This window comes from Spea bombifrons, chromosome 6, assembly GCF_027358695.1.
Source record: "Spea bombifrons isolate aSpeBom1 chromosome 6, aSpeBom1.2.pri, whole genome shotgun sequence".
In the NCBI taxonomy this organism is placed as follows: domain Eukaryota; kingdom Metazoa; phylum Chordata; class Amphibia; order Anura; family Pelobatidae; genus Spea; species Spea bombifrons.
Genome location: NC_071092.1, coordinates 30,666,011 through 30,689,580, shown reverse-complemented (window position 1 = coordinate 30,689,580; position 23,570 = coordinate 30,666,011). Strand labels below are relative to the sequence as shown.

Sequence of the window (23,570 nt, the reverse complement as noted above, 5' to 3'; positions counted from 1 at the left end):
TAACAGCCCTACTAAAAATGCATATTTACGACCTCTTAAGAACGCATTCTTAAAACAAAAAAGAAAAAAACAAACAAACACATACACACATTCTTATATGAAGTAGAAGCTGCAGCTCTGCAGTTGCCTTCCTCCTCTGTGGGCAAAAAACCCTTGCTACTGATTGAGTGTTTGAATGGAGGTCTGAACAGATCCCTGCCCACATCGTTCTCCTAATCAGCACTGGAACTGACTGGAGGTATGTCCGGCCAAACAGATCTTCTGTTTGGAAAATAACTGGGTTAGGGGAAAAGGGGCAGAGGCAAAGGGGGGGGGGATTCTGCAGATGCATTTGGGACACCATTAAAAGTTAAAGGGACTATGCATTGAAGGGCTTTATGTCTATCTGTGCATGTTAAAATCCCATCAATGTTTTAGCCTCTACTACTTCTGCTACTTCTGCTGGGAAGCTGTTCCACCTATCTACCACCTTCTTAGTAAAGTAAAACCTCCTTACTTGACATCTAAGCCCTCTAATCTTAGATTATGATTTCTTGTTCTAACAATTAAGATTAAACTCCCCTCCTGTACTTTGTTAAATCTTGATTATAATTGTTTTACACAAGACACCCGTTCCACAAACAACTCAGTAAGATCTCAAGAGATGCGTGTGATTAGCGATGAGTTCTACACAAAACCCAAAACGAAAGAAAATACCTTATTTACCTGCGTCTATTAGATCACATTCCAAATGCCCCTGAATATCTTATTGTATGGCATTCTCTAAAGATACATTTTTGTGGTTTAATGTATATCAATCATTGTCAAGACAGGGTGTTTTATTAATATTTTTAAAGTATAAAACAAACCGCATTTTACATTCATATTCTCACACGAGCTCTGAGTTGAAGAATGCAAGGTCCCTTGAAATAAATGTGCCAAAGACTTAAACCATTGCCATTAAAACAACTCCAGAAGCATGTAATACTCAACTGAAGTATCAGAAAATTTGTGGAACCTCCGCTCCATCCACTGAGGAATCTTTTCTCATCTTGACGCATCACTTTAGTATATATTTCACATATTTTCTTAGCGACCCAGTTAATTAGTTTGACGTATTACCCAGCAACCTGACGATACTCCCACTAATGATGTTGTTATGTCAAACAAATTCCTGAATCTTGTTTATACAGTCCCTATAGGGGTCAGGGCTTACAGGTCTATAGTTTCTTTTACCCATACCCTAAATATACAGCAAACAACTTCCATATTTTCACACTACACCATGTCAGACACTGTATCAAGGGCCAGTCCTCAAATAGTGCCCATGTAAAAAGCCTCACAAACATTCTAAGTCTTTTATATACTTAGAAGGCCAATACAAGCAAAGATCTCTGGTGCATGTCTCCCCACGTTGAGGAGGCTTCTCTTGCACCGTGGTTAGTCGTCAACCAAACCAGTGCAGAAACCAGACTGACCGCTACACCCTAGAGACATTATCTGGGTGACTGCTGGCACCTCGCTGGTCCATCCATCACAAGCAGCAGCCAGAATCTGAGATTGGCCCTGAACACGTCAACCCACTTGCATAACACAAGTCCACAGAATAAGCATGCAAGCTTCATTAGCCCCACAACACTTATCGCCCCTTTGATACAATCACACAAATGTACAACACAACCGTCCATCACATCTCTTCAGCCATTATTTACACAAAACACTCGTTCCACAAACAACTCCATAAGATCTCAAGAGGTGCATGTGATTATTTGTTATTATTTTCAGTGCAAATATGTTCACCAGTTACCTCACTGGGCTCCCTGTGCTGTTTTTTTTTTTTTTTTTTTTTTTTAATTTTATTCATTTTCCATTTTAAAAAAAAGTAACGTTCTTCTATGATGGGAAGAGGGAGAAATATTGCCTCTCAATCTCTAATACAAACATATCCAGCTTATTCTTTGACTTACTCTTATTCGCCTCATGGCTGCAACAATCTCCACTCTGCTGTTGGGCCGCGGGACATCCAAACTCCCGATGTACTGCAAGAGACACGCAAGATGTCATTGTATTGATATATATTGGTACATTGGATATAACGGTGTGCCAGGTCCTCGTATATTGTCAAAAACACACATACAACACGAGGTCTCATTTGTTTCACAGAAGGAGTAAAATGTTTACACTGAACTTGGCTGCCATACCAGAAATACAAGAAATGTCAGGAGCTTAGAAAACGTGGTCAGCAAGGGAACCGTAAAGGGAGAAACAGCAAACAACACAAAATACACAATAACACAACATAAAACCAGAGGCTTTGCATGTAATAAAGCAGAGTTACAAAATGTCGCAGTCAAGCGAGGTCACCTCCTATACTGTCATATTTATTATACGAGGACGGTTTCACCATCTGCTTCTAAGTACTTCCTGAGAGTTTATACAATAGAGTTACATATTTCTACACACAGAAACTATACAATACCGTTTACATACAAGAACACGTTTCCTTAAACACAAGGACAATACTTTAGGGTATGGAGTATTAAACTGTGATACCTTTTAGTGGGCCAACCAAGAAAAACATGTAAAATTACATGAGCTTTTGCGACTTCAGAGGCTTCTTCTGATTTCATCTTAATATGGTGGATCACTAAAGGGTATCAGCTTCATTACATTACATTTATTTATATAGCACCAGCACATTCTGTAGCGCTGTACAATCAGAGGCTGTAGGATAAATGTAAAATCCCAAACAATAACAAACTGGTACAAAAGGAGAAGATGGCCTTGATCTTGGGAGCTTACAATCTAATCGGTTTAGTGGGGAGTAAAGACTTTATTTTCACTTGGGGCAATAAAGCAATATGCATTTTTCTGCATTAGGGTATATGATAAGAGTCCACGCTGTTAGCCAAGCACTCTATGTCTTCTATGAGGAACAAATGTCTTTTGTGATCTGCCTTTAAACCACAATAATGCTTGTTGACTTACAATGGTCTCTGTTTGGAAACAAGTGTGGTACTGTTAACAAAAGGGACAAATGTCTTGCGATGTGCCAAATGTGATTTTTAGTTTTGTTTTTCCAATGCCAGAAATCCCATAACAAGGTCAATGGGAGTAACATGTAAGAAACCCTACAAAGACCCCATGCTAGCCGGCTAACATCATGAACAATGGATATTAGTTATGGCCTTCAAGCCATTTTGGCAACTATTACAGAATTAAAGTGACAATACTGAAAACCCTTTAAAGGTCATTGAAATTATGTGGCCAAAAATCTCTTTCCCCTCTCTCTTTCTTTCTCCCCCAGAGCTCTCTCTCTGTTTTCCTTCTTTCCTCATTCATTTGCTCTCTCTCCGTTCCCACCTCCCTTTCTTCCTCAACTCACCCAGAACAGGGGCAAAGACACAGCTGCCTCAGAACTTCTTAAACGATAGTAAAAATTAAACAGATAAAATAAATGTTCATTAAAAGAACGTGACAACACTTAATGATTAAAGAGGGTGGATTTGATTTTACACAGTGATAAGGCCACATATACATTATATATATATATATATATATATATACATTATATATATATATATATATATATATATAATATATATACGCATACATACATACACTCACACATATCATATTATATATATATATATCTGTTGCTTTTAAATACTCAGCATTGGTAGGGTATATACAGGCTGTATAATATATTAGGTAAAGATTTGTTCAGGTGGTAGTTTGTCTTTATACACAGAAAGCCTTAAAGCATTTACTGAGAACTACCGCAGCAGGGAAATAAAAATGACCTTAGTTAAGAGATATAGTGATTGCGGAGGACAGTAAAAAAAAAAAAAAAAACGGTGGCATAAGAGAGATTATGTGTAACATGAGACAGACCACAAACTAGGCCGAGGAGAGAGAGAAATGTTACCGACAGAGAAGCAACATAAAGGATTAGGGGGGGGAGATCAAGGTGATCACTAAACATTAATTTCCCGAGAACATCCGCAGCAATCTAGTGCGTAATGCAACATTTTTAACGAGTTACTTTCCAGAAATACAAATAAAAGGTAAACAAAGCAGACCATAACATAACATATTTTTATACAACTGAATTTAATTGATTCTATGTGTACAGACACATATAATGGAAATATATACCTATATAAGTGTGTGCATATAATATATATCTATAGATCATAGTATTTCTGGTGCCAGTTATGGCAGTTGGCCACAGATTAGGGAAGGTTTATTAACCAGGATGGCAGAGCTCTGGCAAAAGACTCAGGAACCATTGATGATCCTCAAACAAATTATCGGGAATAAAAAAAATGTATCTATTCATGTGGCGATATCATAAACCATGGTGCTTTTCTTTTGTCCACTGCAATTCCATGATCCTCTGTGAAGTCTCTCTCTCTCTTTATTATATATCAAATAACAGATGGAATAAGTATCTCGTGATAATACCTTTTTTATTGGACTAACAATTTTGGAATGACAAGCTTTCGGGAGCTCTTCTCCCTTTCTCAGGTCTAAAACACTGAGAAATGTTTTAGACTTGAGAAAGGGAGAAGAGAAATTTCGCTCCAAAATTGTTAGTCCAATAAAAAAGGTATTATCACGAGATACTTATTCCATCTGTTATTTGATATTGACACCAGTGGACTAATACGGCTACAACCTCTACTCTAATTATATATATATATATATATATATATATATATATATATATATATATATATATCACCATTTCAGGTGCACAGTTTGCTTTAAAACTCAGCCTTTATAAAACTTAACCTGTTTTGAAGAAGGTGAGTGTGTTTATAAGGCTGTCACATATAGAACTATCATAAAAGATGACAACGGCTAATTAATTTATTTATGCTGTAATCAAGATTCTTTCCTTTTTACATTTACTGTAAACACTAGGCTATTTAGGCTTTCATAGAAAGCAATGAACTAAACTGACATAGTCTATTACTTATTAAACCGCACATCGCTCTTACTAAAATCGCTTAAAACTGCTTTAGCCAGCATTTTACAGACTGGGATTTCTTAAGGTGCACCTGTCATCAATAAAGTGAGGGTGCAGTTCTTGACAGTTTTTCTAGACAAACCGTGAGTGCATGTAGAGTTTACTTAATAAACATACAGAGGTTGTTTACTTAACCATAACGTTTAGGGAAATGTAGGTGACATAAAACAGTTTGCTGATTTCCCAATGCGTGATTAAAGGCTACAGGTCTCCTGTGAGAAAAGTTATGGTTTGCATGGGATGATGTCATGATTTTTATCTATACATGGTCCAGCACAGTCATTCTATTACAAAAGAACTTCATGACTAATATATAACCCCGGGAACTTTCCTAGGTAGGCTACCCAGAACTCTCCCACTTCTGGGTGAGTGGCTTTGTGAGGGGGCGGGGTTAGCTGGACATATGGGTGTGTCTAGCTATTTGGGGTGGTACTAGCCTTAAGTGTACATCGCCAAATGCCACGCCTCTGCCCGGAGAAAAGGAAAAGTGACTTGGAGACCCAGGGAAGTAGCAGTTCATTTGGAGACTTTGGAGTTAACCCTGGAGAGTTCCTAGGTATGGTGATATAAACAGCAGGAAGTTTACACGAATGGAAAATTAGGCATCCTTTACGGTAATTTTGTACTAAAAATAGGTTACATTGCTCTGTTTTTGTACAATGTACCATTGTGGTTATGGCAACATAGGTTGCTACAGAGAATGCTCCACATGTTCTTTATATATGTCCCCTGTAGTGTGAAAAGAAAGAATTCCAACTTTCCTCTAAAAAGTACTTAAAACTTTTACAATCAGAAACAGATCTTTGCCTAACTTGCACATATTTTTCTACAACAGGGTTTGTTCACTGTTAACCAGGAATTCATTATCTGAGCTCATTTTTATATGACAGATACTGTGTTATACGAAGAACAGAGCTTGCATTTATACTTGCCAGAGGACATACTAAGAGAAACCTGGCCAGCCCCGGATAAAACAGGTCGTATTACCTACAGCAACAAAAAGGTGCAGGTGGAGAAACCAGAGGACCTTACTCCAGAGGAAAAAGTGACCACGCAATCCACAGAAGGGTCACAGCACAGTGCTCACTAAAGTACAAAGACCCAACCTTGGTCACAAGCTCGTTATTTAATCAGATGAAGGAACCTATCATTCATTTATGAAACAGACCATGAACGACTTATAAGCCGGTCTCCTGCTGCCATTGCAATGTGATGGAAAAGGCACATTCTCCAACCCGCAATATGCTTATTAAAATATTCAGCCCCCAGGCTTTTTCTCTGTATTAAGCATATAAAGCTGTACTAGTGGAATTCCAATGCATGATTAAGCTGAAGGCATTGGAAAAAAAATGTCTACATATTTTCAATTCACAGATCCTGGTACACAAAATCCCCACTGTAGCAAACCTTTTATTTAAATCAAAGAAACAGATTCCTTATTTTTATCTACAAAGGAGACAGGTGAACGTGAATTGAGGTTTTTGAGATTACTGTAAGAACACTGTTGGTCATCTATACATTGAATGGGCAGTAATGCCCGGTTTAAATGGGCAAAATAGGTTTGCTGTTGGTTGCAGAAATAAACCAAGCAGTTATCTGGGCCTCTATGAATATGTACAGGTAAGCCAAAATGTATGGGAAAGGGAGGGGCTTAAAAACACATTATTTATATATATATATATATATATATATATATATATATATATATATATATATACACACACACACACAGATACACATGATACAAAGTCTAATTCTGCTGCTGCAGTTGAGATAATGAACTTATTATCATAGTAACCATTGGAACAGCTCAACCCACAGGGACATTCATTCAATTAAGATGACTTGTCAAACTTTGCTCAATAATTGCTCTTTATATCTTACCCCAGATTTTTCACATAAATGTCTTTATTTTGGTATAATAATATTTTAATAAAAACAAAAAAGCCATGTTGTTCAAAATTATAGGAAAATAAATGTATGATTTAAAAGTATTCATAGTCAAAATAATTTCTGTGGAGCTTATTATGCTAAAACTTTTTTCCCCCTAACTTATTCTACTGCCTTTTTCGGTACAGTTATTAAAAAAGAAAAGCGTTAGAGACACAAAAATTTTGCTAACTTATTAGAATTGTCATTACTAGATGGTACACAATATTTAAATAATATAATAAAATATGTTTAGCTGTATTTATATGTATGGGGTTTTTTTTCTTCAAGTGGCGGTCTGCTTTACGTATTGTAAAGATATGTATATCTCCCGTGTATATACTGTATACAGGCTATGCTGCCGTCACAGGATCAGTTCAAGGTCCAAATTACTGTTTGAAGATAAAAGAGCGTTTGTTGGTCTGGATTACGGGAATGTGTTTAAATCATCTGGTTGTAATACAAGGCAGTACTCCATATCTATGAATTACCCACGTGTAAAGATAAGTATATAGGTCACATGGAAATGCATCCACCGAGCTATGTAAAAAGGGAGAGAAAAACAGAAATCTAGACATTCGGGACAATGCATGGGTTAGAAATAACAACCCTAGATTGTAAACTCATGTGAGCAGGGCCCTCCTCACTTCTTGTTTCTGTAAGTCAAATTGTTAAGTTACATACTACTTGTTATGTCCTTTCTAGCCATTGTACAGCGCTAGGGAATTTGATGACGCTATATAAACAATAAATAACAAAGAAACATAGTATTCCAAATACCCCCTGCAGGAATTACAGAAATCCCTTACCCAGGCAAAACCTCCCCCTTCTACATGGAATGCGGACAGCTCCCTAAAGTTACAGCAAAGGAATCAAGAACAACCCCCCCTTCAGAATTCTTAATTTAATTACCAATGTATATTTTTGTTACTCACATAAAACACAAAGCAACTTTAATTAGTAACTTAAGGAACTCGAGAGGAACCGAGCTACCCTCACTAAGAGCAAATGGAGAGCGTATGGAGGAACTTAATAGTGAAGAACTTCACAGACATCATGAAGAATAATGTGTAAGGTGTATATAAGAAATGATTACATCATATACATGAGTATACATGTCATTGCTAGGATACACTATTGAAAACCAAAACCACGTCTAAGGATGTGTGATAGTTTTAATCAGAACAATGCAGCAGGTGAGATTAGCGATGATGGCTGGTGTGCTTGGGAAGTTCTTTATTGTAGAAGATCCAATATTTAAAACCTTATACAGGGTGCCGGGTGCTACGCCACCTTTTACAGTAGCAAGATTCATTAGATATTTATTCAGGAGCAAAGAAATTATATCTAAATGGCCCGTGATACCCAATAAAATATTACTGGGCTAAAACCCCTAACTGTTCATTGGGGCAACCTTCAGATTCTGCACCTTTATGCTCTTTACCCATAAATGCTCATCACCTGTTGTTTCTGTAAGTCAAATTGTTATGTTGTACACTACTTGTTATAGCTACCCATTGTACAGCGCTACGGAATATGATGGCGCTATATGAAACAATATATAGTTTGAATCTATAGGATTCTACACCAAACTCCAAGAGAGAAACTTCCCAGTGGGTTCCGGCAGACCTCCAGACATTCACAATAGAAGATTAAATTCCAGAAATTCCATTCCATGCCAAGGTGCATAGCAGAGGGAACTGTAACTAACATCACTCCAACCTTTATTTTTGATACAATTATGAAAGTGAATTTATAGAAACATTTATGGATTTAATTGTGGCGTTTGACAAGAGAGCAGGAAGTGTGGCAAAGACCTAGATAGAGGGCTGGATGACATCATGGGAGATAAGGATAACTAGATGTCGATGAGCAAACGGACTGGCGAGAGAAATTTCCCAGTGCCTGTCTGTAATGTGCTTAACACTTTATATAAAAATAATAAGTATACAAAAAAGTCTGATCATTTTTTGTTCAACATCAACCCCCAACATGTATCATAAGTGACCTGACCAAGTCAAAATATATAGATAAAATACATAGGCAGATGTGACTCTGAACAGCATCTACATACACACCCCTATGTGGAGCTTTATTCCCTATAATGTCCTATAGGGGATTCATAATCCAATAAATTGCCCCCCCCCCAATTGAAAAAGCCCAGCCTGAAATACTCAGTACTCGGTATTCTAATAGAGAGAGGGTACAAGGGCAGGTCATGTTGCCCCAGTGCACTTCTAGTATCAGTAGTACCTGTCACATAACGAGCCCCCACCCTCCGTGACAAAACCATTCACCGTAGTCAGGGTCTCTAGACCCCCCCAAAAAACACACTATTGGGGATCCCATTTGTAAAATGACGTCAGACAGCTTGTCTCACCTTGGCCTCGAAGCAGATCCCGTGCTGGAAAGCCTCCTCATTGTGCATGGGGATCCGCAGATCGTGGCCGTCATCCACCAGGTTGTACCTGCTCTTAACCGGCATGTTGGGGAGCCCGTGATTTCCTGACAGGAGCCCATTCAGGGCAGGCACTGAGTCTCACAAATCCCTGCGCTGCATGAGTCCTCCCGCTGGACAAGGGGAGGATCCGAGGGAAGAGGAAGCGCGATCCTGGAGCTGGGAGGGAGCCGGCTCACCAATGGAGGCGGCGGGGACTGCCCACTGGCGGGGGCTGCGTGGGGAGACGGCCCACCGATGGAGGGGCGTGTAGGGACCGAGCTTTAATGCTGGCTGTGAGAGCCTACCCACTACCAGGAGCTTGCATTGGGATGCGTGTGTGTGGAGCTGATACCAACGATGATGAGTGCGAGTGGAGCTGATAGCAAGGATGATGAGTGCAAGTGGAGCTGATACCAATGATGATGAGTGCGAGCCTGCGAGGGGAGCTCATACCAAGGATGAAGAGTGCGAATGCACCTGACACTCGGAATGATGAAAGTGAGTGGACCTCGTACCCAGAATGTGCGAGTAAAGATAATACCCAGAATGATGAGTGTGAGTAAATCTGCCACCTAGAATGATGAGTGTGAGTGGATTGGATGCACAGAATGGTCAATGTGAATATAAATGATACTCAGAATGATAAACGTGAATAAAGGTGGTACCCACAATGATTGGTGTAAGTGGACCTGGTACACAGAAAACTGAGTGTGAGTAAATGTAATACCCAGAATTATGAGTGTGAGTGTGACTGCTGCCTAGATCAATCTGCTTTACATTGATATGTAACATAGACTCAATAAAATGACTACATTTACCCAACTCACTACGTCTGCTACAAAGAAAGACCACCAAGAATACCTGTCCATGTGGTGAGTTTGAGTGAACATGCATCTGTGAAATGGCTGCTCTGCCCATTTGAGTGAATGATAATCATCCCCTCTGAGTGATTATTTGTGAGTAAATCTGTTTATTCTCTGGCATGGATAAGATAGATAGCAGCCTAACCTATGTGATGAGTGTGAGTGAACTTGTGAGTTGGCTTCAATGGACCCTCAAGAGGCGGGTCATAAGGCAGCATTTCTTGTAAAGTAAAGTAAAGTGACCTGTACCACCACCATCAGACCGAGAGTGCAGTCTACCCACAACAAACACTAAGAGAACATTTGTCTTATTTCCATAACAGCATAGATTGTGAGCTCCCTGACCTGATGGCACTTATTCCCCACCCACTCCCTGTGCGCTGCTTTCACTTTCTTCTCTCCCAATGGAGGTCAAGGAATGCCCTGCCAGATACATTAGGACCATTCAATTTATGGTGAGAACAGTTGACTATCAGACCTATATGATCTTGTTGGACATCCCATTCCAAAACAATTTGCATCGATAAGGACTTAGTGCCACAAGTTTTTTTTAGTGTGCCTGCGGGAATTTGTGCCAAAAGAGCATCTGTGAGGTCAGGCAATTTATGCCAAAGGTGTTTGATGGGGTTGAGGTCAGGGCTCTGTGTGGGCCACTCAGGTTCCTCCACACCAAACTTGTCAAGCCATTGCTTTCTGCACTGGACCTTGCTTTCGGCACTGGGGCACAGTCATGCTGGAACAGGAAAGGCCTTCCCCAAATTGTTCCCACAAAGTTAAAAGCATACAATTGTCGAATTTGTCTTGCTGTAGCATTAATGTTACTCTTCACTGCAACTAAAGGGCCTACCCAAACCCGGAAAAACAGCCCCAGACATTATCCCTCCTCCACTAAACTTTTTCTTCTGGCATCTGCCAAGCTGAAATGAAATGAGACTTCCAGAAAATGAAGTGCAATTCATCACTCCAGAGAACACATTTCCACTGCTCCAGCATCCAGTGGCGGTGTGCTTTACATCACTGCATAATTATCTTTGACTTTCATGCAGCTGCTTGGACATGGAAACCCAGGGCCGGCCCTATAATGGGGCAGACTGGGGCAATTGCCCCAGGCGGCACTTTAAAAGGGGCGGCACTTTGCCGCCCCAAGCGCTTTTTTTTTGGTTTTTTTTTTGAAACGGAGGAGAGAGAGAGGGGCACTGAGTGATTTTCGCTTACCCGCTCGGCGCCCCTCTCTCTCTCTCCTCTGCGGCGAGTCTCCCTGTTCGGTCCCGGTGCCGGCTTGTAATGCAGAGCGCCGGAAGTGACGTCAATTTCCGGCGCTCAGCAATACAAGCCGGCACCGTGGCAGAGCAGGGAGACTCGCCGCAGGACTGTTTAAAGGTAAGTACCGGGGGGGGGCATTTTAAACTTCGCCGACGCCATAACGGCGTCGGCGGGGGGGGGCGGCGTTTTAAACTTCGCCCCAGGCGGCGTTAAGTCTTCGGCCGGCCCTGTGGAAACCCATTTCATGAAGCCCCCAACAGTCCTTGTGCTGATGTTACTTCCAGAGAAGGTTTTAAACTATGTAGTAAGTGATGCTACAGAGGACAGGCAAGTTTTACTTGCTATATGCTTTAGCACACAATAGTCACAGACAGTGACTGTGCATGGTCTACACCTTCATTGCTGGGCTGTTGTTGCTCCTAGAGGGTCCCACTTCACAGTAATAGCACCTACAGTGGCCCGGGGGAGACATTTCACAAACTGACTTGTGGCATTCTGTGACAGTCGCTGAGCTCTCCAGTACAACCCATAATACTGCCCATATTTGTCTATGGAGATGGCTACCTATGTGCTTCATCGTATACACCTGTTAGCAATGAGTGTGGCTGAAACACCTAAACTAATTAGGAGGGGTGTACACATACTTTTGGCCATAAAGTGTATATACAGTGCTGTGAAAAAGAATTTGTAGCGTGGTCAACACCTTCTCCGGGTCAACACCCGAATCCTCCGGGTCACGGGAGTGGAGTCTTGACACGCCCTGCTCCCCACCCATTTTCCCTTTAAACGGGGATGTTTCCCCCCAAAAAAATCCAGGCCGCGTCCCGCAAGTAATGGGTTTGGGTAGTCGGAGCTCAGAAGTTCCCAACCAGAAAGGTAATGATACATCAAGTCATCATGGTTTATTTTAGAAGACTTATGCATAGACCCGTTCAGTAATTCGTCATTAACAAAAAAAAACAAAAAGTTCTTTACAAAGAAATTATATTTAATGACACAACATGAACAAGACAGGCGACAGACATATTAAGTCTCATGACAATGTGATTTTAGATTGGACAGGTTTATACCTACACATAAACAATGTAAAAGTACCTATCTTATTGTTTAGATGACTTTTCTTCCACAGAAAATATTAAGCTTTAAGAAAACATACAGGATCTGTATAAGAGGTGATTTATCTTCTAACACTTTAATTGCAGTAAACACATCCTGGAGTATTTAAAAGATTACAGGTAGTTTATGATGAATTAATCATGGCAACCTCATGTTAGGTCATTATGTAAAGGGACACACACATGCAGCGCAATAACAAATAGTGCATATTAAAGTACCGGTACTTTGTGAGCATTTTAATATGCAAGAAGCAAAAACCGTACACCTACCTTCAAGAGAAGCTGCAGCTCCAGAGCAGCAAGCTTTAAGCTAAAACTCGAACAACAGAAGGTACCCTCTGTTGAATGAGTTTTGGCTCCTTGAAGCTTTCTGCTCATGCACACAGGGGGGCCGCCTGGATATCTTGCACACTGACAAGCAGAGGATGTTTTTGGCAACTCCTGCAAAGCAAGGACCTGAGGAACAGTAAGATGCCAGTGTAGCAGGAAGGAGCAGATCAACCTCAGAAGAGGGCATGGTTACCCATCTGCTATACAGGAAGAGCCACCTTGCAATTTGGCAACACACATCTTTTGATTGTACAGCTCCCTGGGCTGGTTGAAAGACCAGAGGATCTCCCCAACTGGCCCATGATCCCCATTGCCTACGAAAGCAGAACAGTTCCTGAAGAGATACTCCTAATATAGACTTGCATTAAAGCCATCTAACATAGTTCTAGCCGATCAGGAGAAATTCTCACCATATGCATACAATTTGCTCTACCTTGCCATTAGGATGGCTTGAATTTTTGTATTAGATATTTTGCATCAGTCTAGGACATCTTTGGGCATTTGACCAAGTCAGGAAGCTTGAGGCAAAACTGGCATTTGAGCAAAGTCTCATTTGCATGAAAGACAACGCTTCTACATGTAAACAATTAGAAACACGTATGCTTCCAGCACAATGAATCATATATCTCATCATGCTCCGGGTCTCAACCTGACTGCACAGTGAAAATGATGTCATTGTTGCCTTAGACTTTGTGTATATAGATAGATAGAAAGACAGGCAGATCCACCGATCAATCGCCACCTATCTATACTTTAAGGTCAGTAGCAGATACATGATGCACCTGGGGACCACGCACTGAAGGAACAGATCTGCCGCAGTAATAGGTGTTAAAATAAGGGAAAGGTGGGCATTTCCCCAGTTTATCCACTGGCCACTCCGTATGTTTGGTATAGAAATCCCAGTGCCTCGTTTGTCTATTTTATTTTCTTGAAGCTTTTTGTATGCATCAACAGAGCACCATCAACATTACACCTGTCAATATTGTGTTTAGCTCCTACATATACCAAGGGTTTGTGATATTTTATCCCAAGCATTTGATCAATTGTTTGTTCATTGATTGTTTAACATACTAATATGAAATATTTATACTGTTTATTCCAGGAGGTAATCAGATTTCATTAGATGCCATATTTACATAACTAACCCATCATGTAGACTAAAAAGTATTATAATAAATGGAGAAAAAAAATGTAAGAAAAACTTTTTTTCTATAAGAAAAATTGCCCACAACTAGTGTACCTGAAGGTAAACACATTCACTTAGTCCCACTAATATTTGAGAATAGTACACATGGCACACATTTTACCATCAATTTTTGCCAGTCGACAGTATAATAATTTATTGAACTCTGCAAAATACCCCCCAAAGATTCAGATTGGTGGAGTGTTTAGGGTTTGGATTTGTGTACCACAAGTGTGCGGAACTCACCAAAGCATGTTTTTACATCAGGCTGGGCTAGAGAGGGCAAGCAGGGGTGGTGGCTGCTTGAGCTCATTATGCCCCTTTTCCGACATTTTAGAAAGCATTATTTGTTGGATTTGGAGGAATACTGTATATATAGAATATGCCCTCAAGCAGATATGCACATTCTATTTATTGTTTTATGTAGCACCATCATATTCCATAACGCTGTACAATGGGTATTTAGGTATTTATATGTTCATTCAAAATGCTGTTCCTTTTAGCCAAACATTAATTGCACTTGTATGTTAAAGGAGCAGGGTAATGTCCATGGTACTCTATTAATGTAGAATGCATATAAAAGTAGTCTATATAAAGTAGTTAATATGCATTTACCTGTCCTAGAAGTTGCAGCTGCCCTTTGTGTCTGTTGTCCGACATTTCTTGACACCGATTAGCTGCTTGTATTGTCTATCATGCACATTGAAATGTATTTGGCTGAACTCATCTCCTGGGGCATATGGATATGGGGGATTCTGCAGAATCCATACATTTTCAAAAGGAACACCACAAAAATCTAAAGGGACCACATAGCTGTCATATACATTAAAGTGCGAATTATGGCTGGAGTTTCCCTTTAAGCAAATACATTTTAGCAAAACTTTAGTTTTATTATTGCCTCTTAAGGTTCAATCACATAAAAGCAACACAGAAAACAACTACCTAACAGTGCCTGCCTCTGTTTCATAAAACCATTAAATGCTCCCAGACAAAATTATAAGCAAGTCAATTTTTTTTCTTTTTTCAAGATTTACTTCTAGAAAGAGTTTGGACATTCAGCACTTCTCGGAATGATATGCTGAATTTAGTTGGTAGACTGGAGTACTTTAAAATGCATTCTTCATTAGTAGGGCGGTCAGTCACCATATGAAGGATGAGAATGCATTGTTCTAACAATTATTTTATTTTAAAAAGTTAGACTTCTAAAACCAGGTGAAATGTGTCGGATTTTACACTAGTGTTTTGTATACATTATCTCATCAACTATGCTAGAGGTATTTCAAGTAAGCTTTGTTATCAGTTCCTAGTGTTTACTTAAGTTTTAAAGTAAATATTATGTCTTGAAAACTCCACCACATTCCATTAACGCTGAAAAGTGAAAACCTTTTTGCATTCAGGCAGTTTCTGTCCAGTGCTTTCATCCTGGTGGGAGAAATACATGCTGTAATCAAAAGTCTATTTACCAGTCTAGGGGCTGTTTAGCTTGTGCCGTGCTGTGGCTATATCATGTGGCTCACTATACCCTCTCTTCTGTATGGCTGTAAGCTCTTTTCAGCAGGGTCTTCTCCGCTTCAGTTCAAATAGGTTTGTAATGTCACCAACTATTATTTTTTTGTTCCTGCCTGTGGAACCAATACATCAGCAAATGGTAATAAGAATAAAAATTCTTGGCATTAATGGTTAGAAGACAATGGAAGAAATACTAATGTGGAACATACATTACCAAGTGAAAAAAAACTAAAGCTCTGCTAGTTTTAGCTCCAGTGAAGGAAGCAAAGAAGAACAATAGGTATTTACACAGTATAAACACCTGCAGACAATCTCCTGTTTCTCAAGTGACCCCGTTTGACTGCAGTCTTTCTTGGCGCTGTTGAAATTAATTTGATTACAGTGCCACCTACTGGCAGATGCTGAACGCAACAACTACTTAAACCTCATCCCTTACAATTTACTAAAGGTTCTTAGGGCTGTTTTCTTTTTCTTTCATGAGATTCCAGAACGTTTTATATTACATTAAAAATGAATAATTTAACTCACATCCAGGAGTGCCATCATGCTACCCAGGAGCCCCCAACATTCTTGGACAGTGCCAACACTGCCAACTTATTTTAGGGACACTTGTGATCAGTGATAAATAGTATCAAATGCAGGTGCTCAACTTCTTTGTGTTATTAATCAATAAAGTCTGTTTACATTTTGAGACGTGAACATACATAGTTACATAGTTACATAGTTATATAGGCTGAAAAAAGACATGCGTCCATCAAGTTCAGCCTTTCCTATATCTGTTAATTTGTTGCTGTTGATCCAAAAGAAGGCAAAAAACCCCGGTTACGCTCTTTCCAATTTTGCACTAACCAGGGGAAAAAATTCCTTCTTGACTCCAAAATGGCAGTCAGATTTCTCCTTGGATCAATAAGCTGTTTCCCCATAATTAAAGATTATGTCCCCGAATATTATGTTTTTCCAGGTATCCATCCAGTTGCAGTTTAAACGTCTGTACAGACTCTGATAAAACTACCTCTGCAGGCAGAGAATTCCACATCCTTATTGTCCTTACTGTAAAAAACACTTTCCTCTGCTTAAGTCTAAATCTCCTTTCTTCCAGTCTAAAAGCATGACCACGTGTCCTATGCATAGTCCTGTTTATGAACAGATTTCCACACAACGGTTTGTATTGGCCCCGAATATATTTATATAATGTTATCATATCCCCTCTGAGGCGATGTTTTTCTAAACTAAACAGATTTAAATTAGTTAACCTTTCTTCATAACTATAGTGCTCCATTCCTCTTATTAATTTTGTAGCCCGCCTCTGTACCCTTTCTAGTGCTATGATATCCTTCTTTAGAATAGGTGCCCAAAATTGCACAGCATATTAAACATAGTAAATATATCTGGTGAAATCAAAACAAGGTACTTTTGGTATGCCTAGACTACAAAACACCCTGTAGCATAGTACCTCAGGCAGCTGACTACTTCAATTTAGAATGTATTCCTTAAATGTATTAGACTGCCTTGTGTAAATCATCTTACTTTATTAAGGCTGTAAAATATTATTGACTGACTGGTTTGGTGGCCATCTAGTGGTAACAATGTATTACTACACATGTGGTGTTAATACAACAAATACAAACCCATGTATGCTATTAAGACACATGCATTTATCTTTTAGTCTGCCATTAAACTGACATGTTTTGAAAAGGTAATTTTATTAGTAACATTAACATTGTAAACTATTCTGTAGCAGGTAGAGCAAAGTAGTTATTTCTGGATGCTCAGACATTGACTTATCAGTCCTGATAGACAATGGGGTCAATAATGGCGTAGAGGAACAAACTAACTTAGGTACTCAAAAGCAGAAATACAACTATTGCCCCTACACCTAGTAACAATAGACAGATGGAATAGACAGGAAATGGGCATACTTGCAAAATTTTCTGGTTATCTATTATGACAAGCCCCTTTCTCTTTTTTCCTCCAGTCTGGCACTGCCCTCTACTAGTTCCATATGGACAGGAGAAACCTTTGGACCATCATGTCTGGAAATGTCCCTGTATGCTCATGACATGCTTACACACTTACTTACACTAAATGCTCTTCTACATACAAACACACACACTCATGCTAACACATAGTCCCTTTCACACACTTATACATACACATTCATTCCATTGATATTTAAATTTTTTAGTACACCTGGGTAACAGAAAATTGTTAAAACCGTGACTTCCTGTTATTTATATTAGGTAACACCTAAATTCCCGATAGTCATTCAACAAAAAAATATTACAAATCCTATAGAAAGCCATAAACGTGTACAAAATGTCTATATTGTATATATAGATATATATCTATATCTATATCTATATATATATCTATAGATCTATATATACTCAGATATTTGAATGTCTTCAAATTATGAATATTTTTAAAATATGCCTCTTTGTGACTGTCTGCACATAAAGGGAATGTAACAAATGTTGTCAGGATCTTGTTTAAATAATATTAAGTGACCAAAACCTCAATACTAGGGTGAAGTTGACACTCAGATATGCAGAATACAATTGGAGCGCCATTAAAAATGCTGTGTTCCCATGGGCTTTCCACCAACAATCCCACCAATATCTTATATATGCCACAAAAGATAGAAAATGAAAATCATATTACTGGGTGAAGTATGCTTTATACAGGGTAAACTCAGCCCTTCTTGGAGGTAAAGCTAAGTGTGGTTGGTTTCTGTTGTGGGATAAAGGGTCTTTAATTGGGTCCTTCTTAGGCCTTTTTCCAGGTCCTTTGGGAATGATCCTATGACGCACTCACTCTTCAGAAGTAGTGAAGCAATCAATGTCCCTCTTTTGCAAGGGCTTTATATCAGTGTTTTCAATCCAATTAAGTGGACAACTACTCTGAAAGAACTGATTTTATAGTGACAAAACCGTGTCTGTTATACACTGCAGAACAACAAAAAGGTATAAAAATCATTGTTAACAATTTAAATTAGGTGTCAGACGCAATAAACCAATAAAAAGAGGGATTTACACTAAGCAACCAATCAGGAGAAGCAGATTATTTCACACCCTTAGGGTGGAGATAAAGCGGCTCATGGAAGTATCGTCTACCCCTCTCCTTGTGGACAACAACCAATCAGGGATACAACTACCTACCTACCTTCCCTGTGCTATTCAATGAGCATAGACACTCGACTCAATCTTTTTTGTATGTGGCTGCCTGATGTCAATCCAGGGACAACTCTTCCCCTGCTGGCGACCAACACTCCCACTACCATCACACTTCCCATTTCAAGCCTCTTCTTGCAGACAGTCACTATAATGCATAGTGAGATCAATGTATTAAAACTGCAACTCCCCTGCAACGGTTATATGTGTGGGCCTTATTCAAGGCTTCATACATTTATTTGATGCTTGGTAAATAGAGTAGTCTGGATATTTTGCTGTAAGGTTGTAGTTCAACTCCTTGAACTCTCTATACATTATGAAGGACTATCTCCAGTGAGCTTCTGCTGCAGAAGGAGCTTGGCAGATCCAGTAGGATGTTTAGTTGAATCAGTGAGGTGTCTTCAAAGTCTCCTCACCTATAGAATTATGCAGGACCAGCTCAGCCATTCTTGCTTGAGAGGCTTGGTTCTCCATAACGAATAGTGAATTGCAGTAGTTGAAACGACAGCTCTCTTACAAACTCTCTTGCCAATTCTCCAGATATTGAGTCCATCCATGTGTTCCTGCATGATTAAAGATTAATCACTCAGGAGTTGAGTGCTCAGCAGTACTAGAAATGTTGTAATTTGATGCTGAATGTCTTTCGCATTACCTGCACGATTGACCATGATCTGCAACATGCTTAGTAGAAAATTACTTATTTTCTCAGAAATCGTGAGTCTCTCGTTTCTTTTTTCACCTTTACATAGAACACATAATTGAATGAACGTGATCTTTACTTCTAACCACAACGGAAATCATTGATCATGCCTGCATCAGATCTGTGAAAAATTCAAAGTGAATTTCGTTTCTGGGCTTACACTTTTTCAATCCAAAAAGTATTTGTTTCAGTTTACCAAGCGATGTCTAACATCACTTAACCAAATCAGGCTTCAAATGATGGCATCAGGGTCAGGACAAATGTCTGGGGATACAAAAACTAAAATGGCATCCCGGTAAATTTTCTTAATGGGCCCAGGGGGATTAGAGTATCAAAGCTGATTACAAATCTCTTAGGTAGAGATTGTTTTCTATGCGGGTGGTGCTGGGCTCTGCTCACCAACTTGCCTGGTTACATATACTCTCATACACTTACCTTCAAGTTTTGGTTAGCCCTTCCTCCCCAACCCAGTTCCTTCAGTTCATATATGGAGCAGGAGGTCAACATACCTGGGAAGTTTGGTGCATTGTAATATTAAAGTCATTCTAGTTTGTCCCTTGGTGGTTTAATAGAGTCATGATGATCAAACGATTCCCTATATCCTCTGGTGAATATAAGGACCCTTCTTCCTAATGAACCGGATTGGTAGGAGTTTTGGTTATGAATATCACCACAGAACATGCTGCCCAGGTTTTATGCCAAGAATGATTGATTGTGTCTCACCCTGACATTTTTATGCAATCCTTTTTCACAGCACCAACAACAATACACATCTAACAACTATTACATTCTGGATTCCCATCAACAAAATGCAATAAATAAATACTAGGTTTTCTTAAAAGAACAGGGTTTGCAAATGCTAATAAATGTTACATAACTGTAGTTCTATTTTCAGCTGTACTTGTCTCGTACATGCAAATGAATCCATGTGACTCTTTACAACAAAATATGTGGGTGGCTTTTTTCTTCTTTTAGTTAAAACTAAAAGATCAGGTGACCATGTTTCTTTGAATTATACAGATTAACTTCATGCATTATAGAGCATGACTTTAACTAATTATCATATCCTTTATAGATTGTGCACCCATTTGTTTTCATGTCATATTTATCTCAGGAGAAAGTAATCAGTCAAAGTTTTATGGTATATGAGACTGGTTGAAGACACAAAGAAAATTCACATGTTGACAGCCCAGCTCCAGTTAGGGATAAGCATGTAGTAATAACAGTGAAATAGCATAACTGCCCTTCTATATACATTCCGCTCAACCACAAAGTGAGATATCAGTGATACCACCATACCAGGGACACTCCTAGGATTGCCCCCTCCAGAGCTTTCTTCATACAGCGACTTACAGGCCTGGACAGGGGTGGGATGGGCTTGGGCTCTAACAACCAAGACATCAAATGCTGCTCTGGAGGCCCTTCATACCTACCACAAGAAACAGAGAGCACGGGTCCGCTCAATGCTCTTTTACAGTAATGTGGATCAAGTATGTGGATACTTGACCATCACACCTTTATGAGCTTGTTGGACATCCCATTCCAAAACCATAATAGTGTCCCTGTGGGAATTTATGCCCAGTCAGCCAAACAAGTGTTTGTGAGGTCAGGCACTGATGTTGAACGGGAAGGCTCGCAATCTATAATTTGTTAAATTCACCTCAAAGGGAGAAACTCGTCAAACCATGTCTTTATGGACCTTGCTTTGTGCACTGGGGCACGGTCATGCTTGAACAGGAAAGGGTCTGCCACACAGTTGGAAGCATACAATTGTCTAAAATGTCTTTGTATGCTGTGGCATTAACATTACACTTCATTGGAAGTAAGTGGCGTAGCCCTAACCCTGAAAAACAGCTCCCACCCACTCTCCCTCCTCCACCGAACTTTACAGTAGGTATAATGCATTCTGGTAGGTAGCAGTTTCCTGGCATACGCCAAACCCAGATTAGTCTATCAAACTTCCAGTTAATGAATTATAATTCATCTGTCTACTACTCCAGAGTCTAGTGGCAGTGTTCTTCACGCCACTCCAACCAATACTTGGCCTTGCGCATAGTGATCTTCAGTTTGTGTACAGATTTTGGACCACAGAAACCCATTTCAAGGAGCTTGGAATTTTTACGCACCACGTGCATTAGCACTCAGGATCCCCACACTAGAGGCTTCAACTTAACAATAATAGCACAGTGGATCGAGGCAGATTTAGCAGCACAGAAATGTAATTAACCGTCTTGTGGAAAAGGTCCTATGACAGTGCCACTGAGCTCTTCTCTACGACCCATACTGCCAATGTTTGCCTATGTGCTTCATTTTATATACCCGTTAGCAATGGGTATGGCTGAAACTCAATAATTGCGAGAGGTGTCCATATACTTTTTGTCATTTAGTGTATATTATGTACTGTATATATTGTTTTTCTGTTAACGATTACTTGTCACCACTGATCACATGAATGTGTTCTTGTCATCTTGGAAAAGACATGGGATTTTTTTAAAGCCAGTTAATTGAATGGAACTTCCATTATGAAGTTTGTCGAGAATGTTACCACGGTCAGAATGCTGATTCATTGGTGACCAGTGGAATTTTTCTCTTTCTAGTTTAAGGTCACGGGTAAAATCCTTCGTATTTCCTGTCACATTACTGGAAAGATCCCAAAAACCGTGCACGTCGAAGACTTTGCATAAACACTTTCTAATCCAAAAGCATGACAGTAATATTTATGATATTAATTCACACTACAGCTCTTAAGCTAAATTACAGAATGCATCATTGTGGTTCAAACAAATAAAGGTTATAGCACCATTAAATGATATGGCAGTCCTTGGTAATATAGATTCATAGAATTTGACAAAAGATGCTCTACATTTTTCTTCTCTATAAGGTCAAAGCTTTCTTGGTTCTCTGTCTATTCTTTTGCTTAGGAGAGCCTTATGCCTCTACCATGCATGTACAATGTCCCTCATTGTATCAGCCGCTAACACTTCTGTTGGAATGTCCTCATATCCGGCACCCTCTCCGTTAACCAATTTTATTAAAACACATCAAAGCCTTAGCTCATCTAAGAGTATATGGTAACATTTCATGTCTTTGAAAACATACTTGTCTATCTGTGTTTAAACACTTCTATCATATCGCCTCTCACATATTTGTCTATCAGTACTTAAAACACTTCATATTTCCTCTCTTTCTTCTTTCCTTCACACTACCTCCTTCCTTCTTGTACTAATGCCTTTGCTGTAGCAATAATTATTGGATCACTGACTTACAGGGGATAAATTAATAATTAGTAATATTTCTTTTGTATAATCACCTTTTCTAAAACAAAAAGAAAAAATGAAAACAAGGGAGTGAATATAAAAACTATTACAATTTAACCCCTGTAAGTCAATGTAAAATTGCAATTTCAATGACTTTCATAAAATAGGCATCTAGTATCTGTTACAACCTCCGCTTTCTTTGTTGTAGATTATATTATTATGTATTTGCAACAGAGCATAGTGTATTCAAATTTTCTAAAAAGAGTGAGGTTTATCACAGATATCAAGATCGGTTTGTTTGTTTTTTCAGCTAAAAAACAAAATGATGCCTTTAATGTGATATTTGTGATAAGGCTTTGATGTTCCATCAGCTGAGGTGATCTGAAGAATTGTTGCGTTTCATGACACATGCCCTAATGCTTTTTTTCAGTAATACAGCCTCTACAGCTGTAAGGTACATTTCACATTTGTATCAATGGCCATTAATTCTGGTAATGAAGGACACCCAATAATTCAGGTTTGTAAAAATATTCTCCTGGCTGGGTGGTTTATTCAATCCCTCAGTCCTTCTGGCAGATCTTTTTGTGTTATATTACAGAGCATTGTTTCATGGAAGCCTTGATGGCTTGAGTTGGATGATTAATGATCCTTTTGGTTTAATAATAATTCATCATTAGTCTATGTTCTTACCAGCAAGGTTTCAGTAGGAATTTGTATCATATTTGTTAACATACCAGTTAAAATGGTTTGCACACCAGATCAGGATGTCTGAAGACCACACACAATTATTTTTAATA

At 39.2% G+C, this 23,570-nt stretch overlaps 1 protein-coding gene across 2 annotated transcripts in view; it reads right to left on the bottom strand.

Moving 5' to 3' along the window:
- Nucleotides 1-9,555, bottom strand: part of LOC128499803 (carboxyl-terminal PDZ ligand of neuronal nitric oxide synthase protein-like) — a 33,105-nt gene extending 23,550 nt beyond the window's left edge. The window contains exons 1-2 of one of the 2 annotated variants that reach the window (XM_053468728.1): nt 9,324-9,555; nt 1,947-2,018 (exon numbers count right to left, since the gene is read on the bottom strand). In XM_053468728.1, coding sequence (XP_053324703.1) covers nt 1,947-2,018; nt 9,324-9,428 — 177 coding nt within the window. In that variant the 5' untranslated portion in view covers nt 9,429-9,555. The remainder of the gene's footprint in view (nt 1-1,946; nt 2,019-9,323) is intronic. The other variant, XM_053468729.1, reaches the window with a different exon arrangement.
- Nucleotides 9,556-23,570: the final 14,015 nt, after the last annotated feature.